The sequence below is a fragment of the Hemiscyllium ocellatum genome, chromosome 9, assembly GCF_020745735.1.
Source record: "Hemiscyllium ocellatum isolate sHemOce1 chromosome 9, sHemOce1.pat.X.cur, whole genome shotgun sequence".
In the NCBI taxonomy this organism is placed as follows: Eukaryota; Metazoa; Chordata; class Chondrichthyes; order Orectolobiformes; family Hemiscylliidae; genus Hemiscyllium; species Hemiscyllium ocellatum.
This window is the reverse complement of record NC_083409.1, coordinates 96220296-96239692: the sequence shown is the minus strand read 5'-3', so window position 1 is coordinate 96239692 and position 19397 is coordinate 96220296. Positions and strand designations below refer to the sequence as shown.

General features: G+C 39.0%; 1 protein-coding gene across 1 annotated transcript in view; it reads left to right on the top strand.

The window, feature by feature from the left end:
• dr1 (down-regulator of transcription 1) overlaps positions 1 to 18765 on the top strand; it is a 29736-nt gene extending 10971 nt beyond the window's left edge. Inside the window, exons 2-3 of the mRNA XM_060829957.1 lie at positions 10972 to 11135; positions 17558 to 18765. Coding sequence (XP_060685940.1) covers positions 10972 to 11135; positions 17558 to 17707 — 314 coding nt within the window. The 3' untranslated portion in view covers positions 17708 to 18765. The remainder of the gene's footprint in view (positions 1 to 10971; positions 11136 to 17557) is intronic.
• The last annotated feature ends 632 nt before the right edge of the window (positions 18766 to 19397 follow it).

Here is a 19397-nt window from a genome sequence, read left to right as displayed (position 1 = left end):
AAAAAGGCAAGTTTGGAAAGGTGAAACAAAATTTTGAAGATACTTATATTAGAAATATGAAATCATTTGAAAGTATCTTTTAGGATTACCCTTAATCAATAAATGCTTTAAGCAGTAGATGTAAAATTGACGTAAACTGGTGTTTGGTTTTAACTTTAGCAGACACAATTTAAATCTTCACTGGATAGTTCAATATTTCCCTACCCTTTATTTTACAGCCATTTAAGTTCACTGTGTATTAATCCTCAGGGTTCTTATGGCACAGTGTACCTGCCTCTGGGCCAGCAAGTTGGGGTTCACATACTCCTTGTTATGGAAGTGTATGTAACGTGTCTGACCAAGTTGGTGAAATACTTACAAATTACTCATGGGTGTTTATAATGTTGTTTATTGATATTTGCATAATTAACTTGTTGCAATTCTGGGAATTAAATTGCATGATGCTTAAGAGCTGACTTCAGTTAGCTGATGATGGATGCATACAAATTGTAGCTGTTGATGGGGACAATTACATCAAAATACAAATATGGTTTAATCAAATAAATCCTTGTTTGTTTTTAAATGTATGCAGAATACGTATAGCCAACCATTTTTGCCAGATGATTTAGTTGTTCTTCTGCTTCCAGAGGTATTTTCTGAGGTACTAATAACCATCTTTTAAACTTGTCAGCAGCTTTCATTTTTTTATCTGTTAAAAAAAAAACCCATGGCTGAGGGTGTAGATTAAATTCAGACCTGCAAGTGCAATATTTTTATATCTGCATGTATAATTGTGGGTCAAACAGTGTTTGCAGCCTTAATTTTAAACACTTATTTGATGTGCCCTCTTTTTGTTTTTGCCTTGGTTCCAAGCTGAGATAACTTCATTAGTTTAAACACTATTTCTGAAGGTACTTTCATTGCAGAACTGATGTTTATATTTGCTGTATTAGCACAGTATAGTGTGGGTTTCTCATTTAGTAGTGCACAAAGCAGTAACTATAGAAGGCTTTGTTCTTTTCTCAAGCTAAATTCTGCTTTGCTAAATCACAATAAACTCCTGCCAGATTCTTTATAATGTTTAGCTGAATAATGCTGATGCAGTAAATCTATGTAACGTAGATTTGCAATTGGCCTGATGGTTTCTCGTGCAAACAAACCGATGTGTTGCTGATTTGATCTGATGGGAGTTTTAGTAAGCAGTGATCACGCTCTTTGATTCCAATACTGTATGTGTATACACTGGATACGTCACTATATTCTGTATTTATTTATTTATCTTAACTGGAAACGCATTTCAATTCCTGATTATGAACTCTTCCTAAGTAAAATTTCGCTCTTCCTTGATGTGCCATCAAATTTGCAACAAAATGTCACATTAGCCTAGGGCAAGGTTAATAAAAGTGAGCAGTTGCTATTTTGCCATCTTTACCCTTCTGATTTTGTAGATGGAGAATTTGATACAAATGCAGATTAATGTGGGAATTCTAAAATTGTGCTCTGTCATTCACTGCTCTGCCAAAGAGTGTGCTGTGGACCTCGCCATTATCGGCAGATAGTTAAATGAATAAATTTGATGAGAACCACCTCTTTATGTGCTCTCATCGTTAGAAGCCTCTTTAAAAGTGAAGCTTTGTTTATTGAGGTATCATGGGCTTTTAATGATATCATTAATGATCCTAAGGCAGCAGTCGTCACAGGCGGTACTAAATCGAATAATTTTAGTATTAGGAGATATCGTCGACAGGGGTATCGTCTTTCACCGCTATTATTTACCTTGGCAATTGAGCCGTTAGATGAGGCTATCAGGAAGAATCCTCAACAATTGGTGCCCAGGATGGGAATGGGGGAGCATAAGATCGCCCTATACACTGATGATGTCCTCTTGTTCTTGCCAATCCAGAGGTGTCTGTTCCTTGATTGATTCAAAAAATTAATTTATTTGTCAGTTTTTTGGGATACAGGGTCAACTTTACAAAATCAGAAGCCATGCTGGTCAGGGGATTAGTGGAAGTGCCTGATCTGAATGCAGTTTAATTTAATTTTTATTAAAAGTTAAGTAGATACATTGTTCTGGTAGAATAGTAAGTAGTTTATTATTAATATTATTGTGATATGACATTGTACTAACACTGTCTTGTATTTTGGTTTTTATTATATATATAGTTGTTTTGTAACTGATTTGAAGAAGTTTTTAATAAATATATTTATTTTAAAAACAGTTAAAGGCACAGCTTCCAGTTGAGAAAGTTGTATATCTTGATGTGGTTCTGTTCGCAGAGCTGGGAGTTTTTCTTGCAAACGTTTCGTCCCCTTTCTAGGTGACATCTTCAGTGCTTGGGAGCCTCCTGTGAAGCACTTCTGTGCTGATTCCTCCGGTATTTATACTGGTTTGAACCTGTCGCTTCCGGTTGTCAGTTGCAGTCCGTTGCAGTGGCCAGTATATAGGGTCTAGGTCGATACGTCTGTTGATAGAATTCTTGGATGAGTGCCATGCTTCTAGGAATTCCCTGGCTGTTCTCTGTTTGGTCTGCCCTATAATAGTGGCATCAACTAGCCACGAAACGACGCGACCAGCTATCCCTAGTAGCCTACACTCAGATGACAAACAACATGAATTCGATTGGGACAACACCACTATTAGAGGCAGGCCAAACAGAGAACAGCCAGGGAATTCCTAGAAGCATGGCACTCATCAAAGAATTCTATCAACAGACACATCGACCTAGACCCTATATACTGACCACTGCAACGGACAGCAACTGACAACCGGAAGCAGCATATTCAAACCAGTATAAATGCCGGAGGAATCAGCACAGAAGCGCTTCACAGGAGGCTCCCAAGCACTGAAGATGTCACCGAGAAAGGGGATGAAACGTTTGCAAGAAAAACTCTCAGCTCGGTGAACAGGACCACAACAACGAGCACCCGAGCTACAAATCTTCTCACAAACTTTGAAAGTTGTATATGGTATGTGCAGGTGGGGAAAGTGTGAAGTTTTGGCTTGCTAAGGCTCAGTTAGCATGACTTCGACCAGATAAGAACTTACAGTAAACAGAGGTGCTGGATGCAAGGGTCATGGGTTAACAAGGTGAAAAAGCATTCATTATGTAAAGGCAGTTAACAAGGTGTAAAAGGATTGATTATGCAAATTCAGTTTTAACAAGGTGAAAAATATTCAGTATGTGAAGCCAGTTTAGGTTAAGAACATTCATTGTTTAACAGCAGATGGCTTAATCTCTACTATTGACACTCGCTGATTGTAACGGTCACTCAATCAATATGAATGTTGCCTTATCTGGATGCTGCTCCCTGTAAGTGACTATATAATTCATTAAGAATCTACTGTTTGAGAGAAGACTGAGAACTCTTGTCTCTGTGCATATGGGTGGTCGTCTGTCTCCCTCCAGGGCCCGGAATAAAGACGAAGGATGTAAAACTATACTGTGTCTTGGAGCATTTTGCTTCGACTGATAAGGGGATAGGGAGATGGGATGACAATATTGGCATAGTCAGCAGGATCCAAACGAATACTTACGATCGGACGGTGTCAGTGGTCACCCGGAACACCGGTGTCATGAGACAGATGGTAAGATTGTAAACTTTGGTCCCTCTCAATATTCCTGTGTGTCGGAAACGGTCTCCTTGCTCAATTGCTCTCTATCCTACGGACTCCTTGAATGGTAATTAGTTCAATTGCCATGATTGAATGGCGGAGTGGACTCGATGGGCCGAATAGGCCTTACTTCCACTCCTATGTCTTAAGGTCTTAATTGAGAGACACAGTTTCAAAAGCGCACTGATAAACAGAGGTTTGAGTCCTCTGTGCTGTATTGGGGTTTGAGTCCCCTGGGTTAGATTTGAGGTTTAAGTCCTCCACGCTGTATTTGGGTTTGGTTCCTCTGTTAAGTGAGGTTCAAGTTCTCTGTGTTTAATTGGAGTTTGAGCCCCGTGAGGAGTAAAGTGAGAAAGAGGTTAAAGTCCCCTAATGGCGAGGTTGAGGCTCTGCAAGTCTTTGTTCTAGGGGAAGAGAGTGGCTAGGACTGTGGCGCCATGTGGTCTGCTGCAAAGGCTTTCTCTTTTTATAAAAGTTAGTTCAGTGAGAGGATACAAAAAAAAAGCGAGAAACGCTGAAATTAAGGTTGTGCTAATACTTGGGTTGAAAAGGAAAGTTTCAATGTAAATTGTGCCATGCTAAGTGTGTTTGATTTTTAAAAATTTTGGTTTGTTAAAATCCTGGTTCGGAAAATCCTTTTAAGTAGCTGTTTTGCCTTGTTTGAATTAGGATCTCAATTCAGAATGTTTTGTGGGCTATGTAATGGGGCAGATTTTGTTTTTACATTGAAATTGTACAATATTATGTTATTTTCAAAATTATCAAACCGGTAACCTTAAAACAAATTCAGTGCTTTGACTCCCTGATTTCTTTGAAATTCTATAATACCTGTCTAAAAGATAACAGTTGGGTCAGTGGTCATGCTTCAGCCAAATGAGAGTACTGTATTAAAATATCTTTGCTGTGTTTTTATTGCAGAGTGTTCACAAAAGAGTGCATTTTGAGTTTGATGTTTTGTTAAGATTTCAGAATATTAGAAGTTGAGACTGAGCTGTTTAAATTCTTTCAATTATTGTTAAGACTTCATTGGCCCTCCTCTTATTGCAAATTCAAAGAATGTTGACCTGTACCAAAGTTTGCCGCTGTAATTCCAACTGTTTTATTTGGGAAGTTTCATTTGGAGAAAATATTTTCAAATGTTCTGCATTTGTTTCCCACAAATATTTGAGATTTAAATCTGAACTGAAACTGCCTCTTCAATTGGGGAGAAAGTGAGGACTGCAGATGCTGGAGATCAGAGCTGAAAATGTGTTGCTGGAAAAGCACAGCAGGTCAGGCAGCATCCAAGGAGCAGGAGAATCAGGGGAATTCCTGAAGAAGGGCTCATGCCCGAAACGTCGATTCTCCTGCTCCTTGGATGCTGCCTGACTTGCTGCGCTTTTCCAGCAATACATTTTCAGCGCTGCCTCTTCAATTGCTCAAGCACAGGAAATATTTTGTTGTTTTCTTGCTGTTCCAGACTTTCAAAATACTTTTCCTGACAGCTTTCATATTAGCCAAGTATTAATTTGTGAAAGGAAAATAATTTTTGAATAACCTGAATGGGGTCCTCAGAGGGTTTGATTTTAGGACTATTGATTGTTGTTTATAATTGACTGAATTGTTTAGGCAGTACAGTTTAGAAGTTTATGGATTGTAAATAACTTGATAATGTCATAAATAATTAACAGAGTAACAGACTTCAAGATGGCTGAAAATGTTGAAATAGGCAGACACAATCACGTGTAGTTAAATGTGACCATCTTCATACCGATAACCACCTTGGCAAGGAAAGAATGAGTGAGGAAATGCAAAGACTTCCAGCGATAACATCTCCTAGAGTTTCTCCATTCACATGTAAAGCATGCTTTCAGATCACCAAACACCCCTCCACAACCTGATCCAACGGATTCAATCAGCTCCTCAGTGATAAGCATGAAAAGTTAAGAAGCTAACAACAGTGAAGAGGAAGTTAGTATGCTTTTTGTAAGTGGCCTTCCTACAGACATTAAACCACATGAGCTTTACCTTGTTCTTTGATTGTTTAAGGGATATAATGGTTCACTGATCAAGCTAACATCACAACAGCCAGTTGGCTTTGTTGGATTTAACAGCAGAGCAGGAGCAGCAAACAATACTGCATTCACCTAGCCTGCTGCTGCAGCTGCTGTACTGCACATTCAGATGCATTGGTATCCTCCATCAGAAGCATCTCCAGAAGGATGGAAGTCTTGTCAATTTTGTGAAGTATTTAACTGCCCTTATCCAAGAATTCAGATTTCTCTGAGGAGTGGTCTACAAGGACAAACTGAATGTTGTTTTCAGGTTAGACTTTATTGAAGGAGACTTTGGAGAACTGGCTCAGTACCACTCGACTTGGAGGGGATGGAATGGTCACTGAGGATTGTGAATTTAAGAACTTTACTGGTGAATTTTTTTTCCACATGGGAGGATCCTAGAAATTCTATTTACCGCACAGACTAGTAATCTGTTGTTATAATAATTGTTTGCTGTGTGTCAATAACATGCTGGTTGTCGGAGTCTTGTGAAAGCTGGTAGTGCCATCTAGCTGGTTATCATGAAATGATAAAAGGAGGGAATGAGAAAGTGTATAAGAGTCATAGAGATGTACAGCATTGAAACAGACTCTTCGATCCAACCAGTCCATGCCAACCAGATATCCCAATCCAATCTAGTCCCACTTGCCAGCACCTGGCCCATATCACTCCAAACCTGTCCTATTCATATACCCATCCAAATGTCTCTTAAATGTTGCAATTGTACCAGCCTCCACCACATCCTCTGGCAGCTCATTCCATACCCATACCACCCTCTGTGTGGAAAAGTTGTTCCTTAGGTCTCTTTTATATCTTTCCCCTCTCACCCTAAACCTATGCCCTCTAGTTCTGGACTCCTCAACCCCAGGGAAAAGACTTTGTCTATTTATCCTATCTGTGCCCCTCATAATTTTGTAAACCTCTATATGGTCACCCCTCAGCCTCCGATGCTCCAGGGAAAACAGCCCCAGCATGTTCAGCCTCTCCTTGTAGCTCAAATCCTCCAACCCTGGCAACATCCTTGTAAATCTTTTCTGAACCCTTTCAAGTTTCACAACAACTTTCTGACAGGAAGGAGACCAGAATTGCACGCAATATTCCAACAATGGCCTAACCAATGTCCTGTACAGCCGCAACATGACCTCCCAACTCCTGTACTCAATACTCTGACCAATAAAGGAAAGTGTACCAAACACTGCCTTCACTATCCTATCGACCTGCGACTCCATTCAAGGAGCTATGAACCTGCACTCCAAGGTCTCTTTGTTCAGCAGCAATCCCTAGGACCTTATCATTAAGTGTATAAGTCCTGCTAATATTTGCTTTCCCAAAATGCAGCACCTCACATTTATCTGAATTAAACTCCATCTGCCACTTCTCAGTGGCAGTGGCTCAGTGGTCAGCAGTGCTGCCTCACAGCACCAGGGTCCTAGGTTCGATTCCAGCCTCGGGCCACTGTCTGTGTGGAGTTTGCACATTCTCTCTGTGTCTGCGTGGGTTTCCTCCAGGTACTCTGGTTTCCTCCCATAGTCCAAAGATGTGCGAGTAAGGTCAATTGCCCATAGTGTTAGGTGCATTAGTCAGAGGGAAATGGGTCTGGATGGGTTACTCTTTGGAGGGTTGGTGTGGACTAGTTGGGCCGAAGGGCCTGTTTCCATACTGTAGGGAATCTAGTTTAAACTCCATCTGCCACTTCTCAGCCCATTGGCCCATCTGGTAAAGATCCTGTTGTAATCTGTGGTAACCCTCTTCGCTGTCCGCTACACCTCCCATTTTGGTATCATCTGCAAACTTACTAACTGTACCTCTTACGCTCGCATCCAAATCATTTATGTAAATGACAAAAAGTAGAGGACCCAGCACCGATTCTTGTGGCACTCCACTGGTCACAGGCCTCCAGTCTGAAAAACTACCCTCCACCACCACCCTCTGTCTTCTACCTTTGAGCCAGTTCTGTATCCAAATGTCTAGTTATTCCTGCATTCCGTGAGATCTAGCCTTGCAAACCAGTCTCCCATGGGGAACCTTGTCGAACACCTTATTGAAGTCCATATAGACCACATCTACCACTCTGCCTTCATGAATCCTCTTTGTTACTTCTTCAAAAAACTCAATCAAGTTTGTGAGACATGATTTCCCACGCACAAAGCCATGTTGACTATCCCTAATCCTGATGAAGGGCTCTGGCCCGAAACGTCGAATTTCCTGTTCTTTGCATGCTGCCTAACCTGCTGTGCTTTAACCAGCAACACATTTTCAGCTCTGATCTCCAGCATCTGCAGACCTCACTTTTTACTATCCCTAATCAGTCCTTGGCTTTCCAAATGCATGTACATCCTGTCCCTCAAGATTCCCTCCAACAACTTGCCCACCATCGAGGTCAGTTTGACTGGTCTATAGTTCCCTGGCTTGTCCTTACCACCCTCCTTAAACAGTGGCACCACGTTTGCCAACCTCCAGTTTTCTGGCACCTCACCTGTGACTATCAATGATACAAGTATACGGTATGAGCAGGTGGGGAAAGAGTGAAGTTTTGGGTTGCAAAGGCTCAGCTAGCATGGCTTTGACCAGGTAAGAACTTGCAGTAAACAATGAGATGCTGGAGGCAAGAGCAGTGGGTTAATGAGGTGAGAAGGCATTCATTATGTAAAGCCTGTTAATGAGGTGAAAAAGCATTAAGTAAAGTTAGTTTAACAAAATGAAAAGGATTCATTATGTGAAGCCAGTTAAGGTTAAGAATATTCATTGTATAACACCAGATGGCTTAATGTTTACTATTGGCACTAGCTGATTGTAACAGTCACTCAATCAATATGAATGTTGCCTTATCTGGATGCTGCTCCCTGTAAGTGACTATATAAGGATTAAGGATCTGCTGTTCGAAAGAAGATTGAAAACTCTCCCTCCAGGGCCCAGAATAAAGTTGAAGAAGGTAAAACTAAACTGTGTCTCAGCATTTTGCTTCAACTGATAAGAGGATGGGGAAGTGTGACGACATGATGGAGCTCTTAAAATTACGATATGCAGTAGGCAAAATGCAGAGATCTGGTCAGATGATGGGACTGGAGCTGATTTATAAAGCAAGGATGCAAATTTTAGAGCAGGTGTTGTGGACCAGGAGTCATGGTAGTTTAACAAGCACGGTGTGAACAAAGCTTTATATGAATTAGGATACGGGCTGCCGAATTTTGAGTGTTCACCTTTGGAGGGTGAAAACTGAGAGGTCAGTGTTGTAAATATTGAAAGAGCTAAATTTCATGGTAACAAAGACTTGAATGAGGGCTTCAGCAGCAGAAAATCTGACTGGTGAAGGAATGGACAATATCACACAGGTGACAGTAGGCAGTGTTGATGATGAAGCAGTTCTTGAGTTACAATCACAGTAAATCGGGTGAGCAGTGTGGAGTCCATTTCTGGTTGCTGCTTTAAAAATCTGACTGCATAAGATGTAACAGACTCTAGAGTCTGTTTCCTCAATTCCAATGTGAGTTCTGGAATTTGGTATTACCTATAATATCGATCTGTCAGTGAATACATGTTAAGACAGTTTATGGTAAAGTTGGTGTGAACATTATCAAAAGTGAATGCCAACAGTTTCCCATAATGCAAATGAGTATTGTTTTAATGCAGATGTTGCCAACTACTTTTGTTAGTCAACATTGTGACCTAGTCTGTCAATAATACTCTGTGGTAATGACTACTATGTTCTTATTTTGTCAGAATTACTCAAAGTAGCATTTTTGTTTTAAAATGGTTGAGATGTTTTGGAAGTTGACCATTACCACATATTACTGAACTTAATTTCAATGTAAACAAATCAAACAATCTTAAATTGCAAGGTTTCAATTATTAACATCTTCAGGTCTTAAAGTCACAGCCAGTTTAATTTGAGGACAGGATTATGTTTCCTCCTCCATCAGAAACTATGGATAGTCCTCCAAAATTTTAGCTTGAATTGATTGAAAGGTCAAACGTCAGGGTTTCTTTGAAGCAATATAACCAATTTCTCACTTCCAGAAGAGGCACCCAAGAAACAGGTAAGTTCTTGAATCAGTGTATAGAATTATTGTAAGCTATTAAATGAGAAGAGAAATAGATTGAATATGTATAAAGCTTGTGTTTTTCTTTGTAATCTGAAAGTGCTGGATTGTTAAATTATAAATTATAACTGGTTGATAAATTTGGTAATTTATTAATAATTATTTCAGGCTTGCCATATGTGAGCTGAGAATAACTAAAATGGCTATCACCAACTGACCAGAATTGAAAATAGTATCCAGAATTTAAAGTAGAGATTTAGTAGAATTTAATTTAGCAGATTTAAAGTACAGAAAAAGGTGAGTGGCAGAGAGCCAGCTGTTGCTGGAGAATTTCTGGTGCCTCCCAAAATAAGAAAAACATCTTTTGAAGCCTTTATAGGTTGGATGGGTCTTTCCTGCATTGGTCCCCAATCAGGAGCCAATCAGAATGTTTTTGTCAAGCACTTTCCCTTATTTCAGAAGCTGCTGGTTTTGTGTATCTACTTCTACACCCATTCTTCCTGTAAAATACACTATTGTGTACAACTCTCAATGTGTCCCGGTAAACCAGACATTTTAAAACTGCAGCAATTTCTTTATTTTGTCATTTTGGTTTAAAGCAGTATATTTCCTTTTGTAGTTCAGAGTCCAAAACCTAAGGAAATAAAAATGTGATCTTTAAACCTATTATTTTCCTTGTTAGCCTCATTTTGTAGCTCCTTTATCCTCAACCTGCTACACTTTACAGCTAGCAGACTTGAATTTCATCTCATAACAACTGTCCTCAACTTTTTCAGACACCAGTCATCAAGAAATGAGCCTGCAGTTCTCATTTGCTTGTCTTCTAGACCCATCTTAAAAAGAAAATACTGGAAATACTCACCAAGTCCGCCGCTTTCCATACAGAGTTCCTGTTTCACGTCATTAAACTTTTGTAAAATTTGCGTCAGTATTTCATTACTTGGATTTAGAATTAGCCTTATTTAGTTGGACACCAAGAAAATTACTGATGGAGGTGAAATTGCTAATTTCCACATGGTAGTTAAATCCTCAGCAGCTGAAACTTATAAATATTAAATTCTGTGATCATATTGAAGGGAAAATAATGTCCATGAAATAATTGCTTGAAAGATTAGAACACTGTAAATGTGCAGCAGGGTGGCCAATATAACACAAACTGCTTATGATGGGTGTGGATTGTTTGTTGTTTGTTGTACAGGTCCAGGTGCTAAGATTTTTATCCTTTGACAGTTACTTTCACTGGAAAATATCTGGTACCATAAGTGCAAACTCTAATATGATTGTTTTCTGTTTTTTTTAGCCCTGGAGAGTCTTGGATTTTGCTCTTACATTAGTGAAGTAAAGGAAGTCTTGCAAGAGTGTAAAACAGTGGCTTTAAAGAGGAGAAAAGCAAGTTCACGTCTCGAAAACCTTGGCATACCAGAAGAAGAGCTGTTGCGCCAACAACAGGAGCTATTTGCAAAAGTAAGTAGTGAATTTGAAGACAAATTGTAGATGGACGTTTACTAGTTGTCAGTTTTTTTTTAAAATTCCAAAGTGTTGTGGCAACAGTCAGCTTCTGTGGTTTCCACGGTAACATATTTGCTGAATTAACTGTTTATGGCAATTTTGCAGCAGAAGATCTGCCATGAAGCAATATTCAAATATTTACATTAGATAATATGTCTGGACCACTATCTTCAGTTGTTAGGTGACTGAGGGAGGTGTCTAGTGAAATTCTGTGAGGCTAATTGCTTAGCTCTCTGCTGTTTCTAATTTATACAAGCAAACATAATGTGATAGCCATTTCTGCTGGTCAAATTCCAGGATTTAAAGTAGACAGGGTGATTGGGAGTTAGGATAATGACTAGTAAGGGGATTCAGATCACTTATGTAGTTTGGGAGATTAAATTTGAAACAATAATAAAGCTGTTCATATCAGGTTAAAAACTGAATGCCTTAATTCAAAGTCAGTTTTGTTTGAGCATATAGTTGAATTATTTAGTTATTATTACATCATGTTCATGGAATGGTGCAGGAACCTCTCCCTCTATGGTTTCAATTTGAAGTAAGCAATTTCAGACTGAAGAGAGTTGATTGTAGGTGTGGAAAGCATTGTATAGAATTAGTACATCGAGATTTTCAGGCCTTAGGAGGTAAAATAGACTCACCTCCTTCATTCAAAAATGTTGTAGATGTTGAAAATCTGAAATGAAGACATAAAATATTGGAAACAATCAGCAGGTCAGGCAGCACCTGTGGAGAAAAATGATAAATATTTCAGGCCAGGATCTTGTCTTGGTAATGTGATTGAGTGACTATTTAAAAAACATGAATTCAAAGAGTTTATAATGCAGTTACCAGACTAACCTGGGTACTTTAGGTTCTGACCATGGTAAAGAAAGAATGCACATGTTTCAGGGAAAAGAACAACAAAATAATTAAGGGAGTTTCAATTGTAGTTGGATGCTAAGCTTGAAGTATTAATTGCCTATTCTTGTAGTTCACGGATTCTGTATTCTCATTAAGATGGAGGGGAGGATTAGACTTGGATTTTTCCCCCCACCTGGGGAAAACACCTTTTTCCATTTTTGTAGCTTTCATTAGCAAAATAGTGAGGTGGGTATCTCTCCCCATGGGGACTACTTCTTGATCAGTCCCACTTTTTATGCAGCTTGTGTCCAAATAAATTGAGTTGTGTTCATTTCTGTTGTGAAGCCGATTGTTGTTTACAGGCATCCGAGACGTTTCCTGGCATTACTGTGAGAGCTTCTTTTAAATAGCATAGAATAACCAGGGTAAATGGCTTTGTTTATCTTGGTCAGAGCATTGAATGAAAACTGCTGCTGAAGTTGTTTCAGCGTTTAATGTAAGTTTAGGGTTCTACATTAGTTTTTTTCTTCTCAATGTGCCGTAAAGTAATGTAGAAAATAGGAACAGGAGTAGGCCATTTGGCCCTTCAAGCCTGTTCAGGGATTCAATATAATCATGACTAATAGTCCAACTCAGTACCGTACTCCCACTTCTCCTTTACCCTTTGATCCCTTTAGTCCTGAGAACTGTATCTAACTCCTTGAAAATATTCAATTATTTTGGCCTCAACCATTTTGTTTAGCAGAGAATTCCACAGGCTCATCACTCTCTCTTGCTTAAAAAAACAAATTCCTCATCTCCGTTCTAAATGGCTTGGTCTGTATCCTTTGTCTGTAACTTCTGGTTCTGGACTCCCTGCCCAATGGAAGCATCCTTCCTATGTTTAACCTGTCCAGTCCTGTTGGAATTTTATGGGTTTCTGTGCAATTCCCCCCGCATTCTTTTAAACTCCAGTAAGTATAGTCCAAACTGATCCGGTCTCTCTCTATGCGTCAGTTGTGCCACCCCAGAAATCAGTCTGACAAACTTGTATTGTACTTCCTCCATAACCAAAACATCCACAGGATGGATAAATGGGGTGGATTGGACACAGAAGTTCAGGTTGGTCTTGCTAAGGCCTTGTATATTTACAGCAACACACATCTGTTCCTGAACATCAAACATAGAACAATACAGCACAGGTAGAGTTCTTCACCCCATGCCATTCCAAACTAATCCCAACTGCCTGCATATGATCCATATGCCTTTATTCCCAGCCTGTTCACATGTGTCTCCAATTCCTCTTAAATGTTGCTATTGTATTTGCTTTTGCCATCTCCCCTGACTATCTGTCTGTTCCAGGCACCTACGACCCTCTACGTAAAACCTGCCTTGCAAGCATTGTACAACAGTAATACAAAGACATAGTTGTAGATGTAAGAAAGCATGGGTTGGCGCTCTGTGCCATTCTGCATGCTTTCTCCACACCCTTTTATATTTTAAGATATTTAGTCACTTGTTCCTTTAAAAAACGTTCTGCTTTATGCACTTCTTACAAACTTTCTATGTACTAATCACCATAGTGTATAAACATTATTTTTGAGTGGTAATCTTAAGCTGTGCATTTACTATTCGAATCCCCTCACCATGAAGGCCAGTATACCATTTGTCTTCACTACCTGCTGGATCTACGTGATTACTTTCAGTGACTGCATATAAAAATACCCAGGTCTCATTACACCATCCTCTTTTCCAATCTATCGCCATTCAGATAATCTGCCTTCCTGTTTTTGCTACCAAGTGGATGGGCTCACATTTACCCACACCATCTGCCATGCATTTGTCTGTCATTTAACTTATCTGAATCACACTGAAGCCTCTCCCTAACAGCTCTTCCTCTCACTTAGCTTTGTGTCACCTGCAAATATTATGTTTAGTTCCTTCATCTAAACCATGAATATATATTGTGATTAGCTGGGGTCCAAGCACTAATCTGTGCAGTATCCCACTTCATTCTGACTGCCACTTAGGAATAAAACTTGTTTTTTCCTACAGTTTCCTGTCTGCCAACCAGTACCCTATTCATGTCCATACAACTACACATTAGTAATTTAGTTACTAATCTTTTATGTGGGACCCTCTTGAAAGCCTTCTGAAGGACTGAGTAAGCCACATCCACTGGCTCCAAATGATCAACTGTACTAGTTACACCCTCAAAAAAAATTCCAATTGAATTGTTGAGTAATCTTTCCCTTGTGTAAATTCATGCTGACTTTGTCTGATACTGTCATTGTTTTCCAACTGCTCTGCTATTAAATCTTATTATAATGGACTCTATTAATGGGCAAAAATGCTAATGTCAGACTGACCAGTCTATCATAGTATTTTCTCTCTCACCTGTGTTTTTTAAATAGTGAACAATCAATATGTGTTGTGGTAAATTAATCACCAGCACAACAATTAATATTGTAAATGTCAAAAGAACAATTTCTACTTCATTTGAATTGATTGGAAAATGTGATATTGCTTAATCTGAATTCCAAATACAAACCATACATGTGTGAACAGGTTCATTTAGCTAAGTTTGGAATTCCTAATGCTTTCTGTTTCCTCATTACAGATGCTGCCAGACCTGCTGAGTTTCTCTGGCAATTTCTGGGGGTTTTTTTGTTTCAAATATTTTTCTCTGTCTTCTTTCTCAATTTTCAGATTCTCTGCTTTCCAAATGCATGATGCTGTACCAACGTCCTATCCAAAGGCAGTTTTCTCTATTTTTTTTCATTATAGATCATTAATTTGAAGTTGTAGGTATGTTTCTGGGAGTTAATGCTTCACTCAAAACGATTTTCATCAAAACAAGTTTCCCTTTTAAATGTAAATAATGCCAGAAGTTGCATTTTCAACCATAGATTTTCAGACCTAATAACTAACATGGACTTGCAATAAACAAAACAGTGTAAATAAATCTTGGACACCCTTGTGATGTAACAAAGAACCACCGAGTTGAGATGTTTTTTCCCTGATTACTGTTAAATAGTTATACCCTATGTCCCCAGTATATAGTAGACACATTTTTAAAAGTTTTGATTTCCTGTGCTGAGTTTTAGTAATTTGCTTCATCCTTTAAACTAGCCAGTTTGCCTTTGCTAATTTTCTCTCGGTTGTGACTACTTGTCTTGCCACTGGATGAATTTGTTTCTCCAGTGCCAGTGCTGACTCACCAGGTGTTGAGGGAATTAGCACCAACTTTCCCTCAGCACATTGCCAAGCTATTAATGTGGTCATTGCCATCAGTCTCCTGTTAGGCCACCTGCGGTGAGTAAGAGTGACCATGGGGCTGCTACTCTGCTAGCCCTGCTGCTGCCACTATAGAATATGCAGAGTCCTCAGTGCAGACCTCAAGGATTGTGCTTTCGGCCATCTATAGGATAGAGAATGTTCTAAGCTGAGTGGGGAAACACCAGCATCTAAAGTGAAAGCATGTCAATTCTACAGACTGGCACAGCAGCCTAGATGGTAATGATGCAGGCAGGAACAAAAAGCCTTTCGTATGCTTTTCGGATCTTTCGGACTGGTCACATTAATTGTCACACTGTCAACTCGATTACTTGATTCTTCAGGATCACAGTGACATCTTCTGGTTGAGACAGTGGTTGACAAGAATTAGAATGTTAAGCCTTTTGAGACTCCTCGAGATGCTTTCCTTGCAAATGTGATTTAGAGTCATACAGCATGGAATCAGCTCCTCAGCAGCACTCGTCCATGCCAACCAGAGATCCCAATCTGACCTAGGCCCATTTGCTGTTGTTTGGTCCATATCATTCTGAACCCTTCCTATTCGTATACCCATCCAGATGCCTTTTGAATGTTGTAATTGTACTAGCGTCCACACTTACTCTGGCAGCTTATTCCATACATGTGCCATCCTTTGCGTGAAAAAGTTACCCCTTGGGCCCTTTTAAAATCTTTCCCCTCTCACCGTAAACCTATGACCCCTAGTTTTGTTTTTTATTATAGTAATGTTTTATTTTGGTTGTGTCCTTTGCTGAAATCCCTCAGGGTGACCTGTGGATGGTAGATCAGGATAGTGGATACGTGTTTAATATAGCTGTTTAATTACATTGATTATGGTGATTAGATCTTAGGTCATTGTGAATAGCACTGCGGCTTGTCTCGTATTCTGCCCCTGACCATTTCTGTTCTGCTCTCACACTTCCCTCTTTGTCAGTCCCCCATTGGCCCTTGTGCATCAGATTCAAAACTCTTGAATCTTCTCTATTATCTGTCCGTGACCTTTTCTCTCCTCAGTGTAATTTCTCTCAGCTCTCGTTGCTAGGATAGGGTGTCTCTCGTTCCTTTTGATTCTGGCCACATTTGCACCACTGTCCGACCCCCACCTATTCCACTCACAGGAGCAGAATCACATGCACTGGAGTATTCTTCCTAACTTGCTATCTCACTCAAAACTCAAGTTCTTTAACCATCTTTTTCTGTCACCTTCTCAAATTGTTTTACAGCAGTACCCTCTTTTCCCTGTGAAGTGCTTTGGGAAGTTTCATTCTGTTGCAAATTCTGTGTTTATTTTTGACCAGCTAAGGAGACAGATTGAAAAAAAATTGTTCCCTATCCATTACATTCAATTCAATATCATTTTATTGCTCAAATGAAAATTCAATTCAGGTACTTTGCTTGCTTATTCATTAAAAATCAACACTGAGTAAGAATTTTTTTAATTACCCTATCACCGAGGAATAGCATTAATTAATATGTATTGAAAACTATTAAAATGCAGTAAATTAATTAGTCAGTAAATCCTAACTTTCATTCATCGAACTCCAATTAAAGGGAAAGTCACCAGGTCGTAATGGATCATAGGACTGCTGTCTGACTGGAGAGTGATGACTGGTGGTGGTTTAACTTAAGGGGCCCCATGCCTCAGGTGAGGGGAATGGTTGGGCTTGGAGGATCCTTTCTGGTAACCAAAATTCTTACTAAATGTTTTTTAATGGTGCCAGATGTACTGAGTTTCTCCAGCAATTTCTGTTTTTGTTTCAAGTTATTTTATCTGTCTCTCCTCATATTTTCCCTGCCTCTTCAAATCTAACTGGCCAATTCTGAAAGCATCAGCCTCGTCAAAAACAATTTTAATTCTCTGGAGAAAAACCAAACTTCTACATCTGGGTCTAAGTGACCTAAATGGAATGACAACTTTTTGAAAATATGAATCTCTGGTGTCACATTCAGGGTTTGTAAAAATAGTAGTTTAAAGACATTTTCTTTAGATCAATTAGCATTCTTGTTCAGGTTGGCTGATGTTTCTAAACATTATTGCTTTGTTCATAAGCATGTTTTGAGGGAAAGGTAGGCTCTTATTGTCCTGGTTTAATATATCATCTTACCAATCAAACAAGACCTTGCTCACTTCCATTATGTTCTATAATCACATTGGCTGCATAATGGAAGGTTTATTATGTTAGCCTCACCTCCAATGTCATTTGGCAGGCTACTAGACTGTTTCAGTGAAAGAAGTTGACACATGTCCTTTGTTTTTACAGGCCAGACAGCAGCAGGCAGAGTTAGCCCAGCAGGAATGGTTACAGATGCAGCAAGCAGCCCAGCAAGCACAGTTAGCAGCATCTGCCACTGCCAATCCAGTCAACAAAGCAGGATCATCACAAGATGAAGAGGAAGAAGATGATGTGTAAACCTTACCAGCAAATTTGCTGTACACATCTTTTACCACGTGTTAACAATGACTTGGTATGTCTGCAATTTCCAGCTTCATTCACAACTTTGCAGACCGGCTCCTGGTGTTAAGAGTGTCACTGGTCAAGTTACAGTTGCCATGAGTTTTCATGTGTAACAGTGAATCACTTAAGTGTACAGGATTGGAAGTTTTGCAGACTGATATTTAATATTTACCTAACAACAGGTGACCAGAATTGGGAGCAACAAATCATTGCAGTACTTTATGGCTCCAGCACCTGTTACTTGTATCTTTCTGAAATTCAGTATTGTTACTGCTCATGAATCTGAGAAGTAATGCTTCAGTTTGTGTAATCGGTTGCTTCCTTATTGTTCAGTACCGACAGCAAAATTTATTAAGTGGCTTATTTAAGTTTGCAACTGAAATGTTTTTTTAATGTATGACTTGTAACTGGTGGTAAGAATGACTTTTAAAAAATTCAAATTTAACTGCCCGTATTTCATTTTTTCCTTTGAAAAAGATGTTTGACTGGGTTCACGGAATTTTAAGAAGTAATCATATTAACTTTGATAAAACCATCAGATCTGTAGTCGGCTATTTACTCTTGATTTTATGTGGCACGTGTTCTTACTTCATGGCTAGTTTTAACTCCTGAATGTTAAGTAAACTGTATTTCCCAATGTCAGTGTTAAAAACAAAACATCATTTTAGTCAGCAGTTATAGTACCAAAGAGTGAAGTCAACAGTGGGAAGATTGACAAACGAGTTAGGGTACTTAGAGAGTGTATATTAACTGCTACTTAAATGTTTTAGCTGTTTTTGTACTGTCATGTTCATGTTCTTACAAAAATATGCATAACTGCTAACTATTTTGGGATTGACAGATTTCACCTTTATCTGTGAGAGATTTCCAATGCAGAGTGTATGTTTTTTTAAATCACAATGCGAAGTTGATTGTGCTAGTTAATATGTAACTCTTCCCTGGTGCTTATTGTTCTCTTACATTTTTTCATGTGCTGTTTCTCTTAGCAATAAAAAGACATGTTTTTATTAAAATGCACTTTTTGTTTTGCTATGTTTCAGAAATGTATTACTACTAAGCACAAGTTGACACTTAGATTTACAAAAAAAAGTCTATAATCCTGTGGAAATGTTAACAAATTCATATTTTACTTAAATTTCCCTAAATTCTACCACCTGCACTAACATTGCCAAATTGAAATAGTAAGCAAAAGATCCAACTGCAAAGGAGACTGTGGACAAGCGCGCCATAATTTTGAAGAAAGATCAATGGACCCAAAACATTACTCTGCTTTCTTTACTCAGATGCTGCTAGACCACCTGAGCTTAGCAAGATTTGAGAAGATTTGTAGGTCAGGTTGAGGTTCTGGATGTAGGTTTGCTCACTGAGCTGGAAGGTTCATTTCCAGACATTTCATCACCCTACTAGGTAATATCTTCAGTGGGCATCCGGCCGAAGCACTGCTGATTATTCCTGCTTTCTATTTATATTTATATCACTCTGAGTTGGTGATGTCATTTCCTGTTCTTTTTCTCAGAAGGAGGTAGATGGTAGATTCTGGTCTCATTCCTATCGGAAAGATGTAAACTTTTGAAAGGATTCAGAAAAAATTTACAAGAATATTGCCAGGTTTGGAGGATTTGAGCTATAGGGAGATGTTGAATAG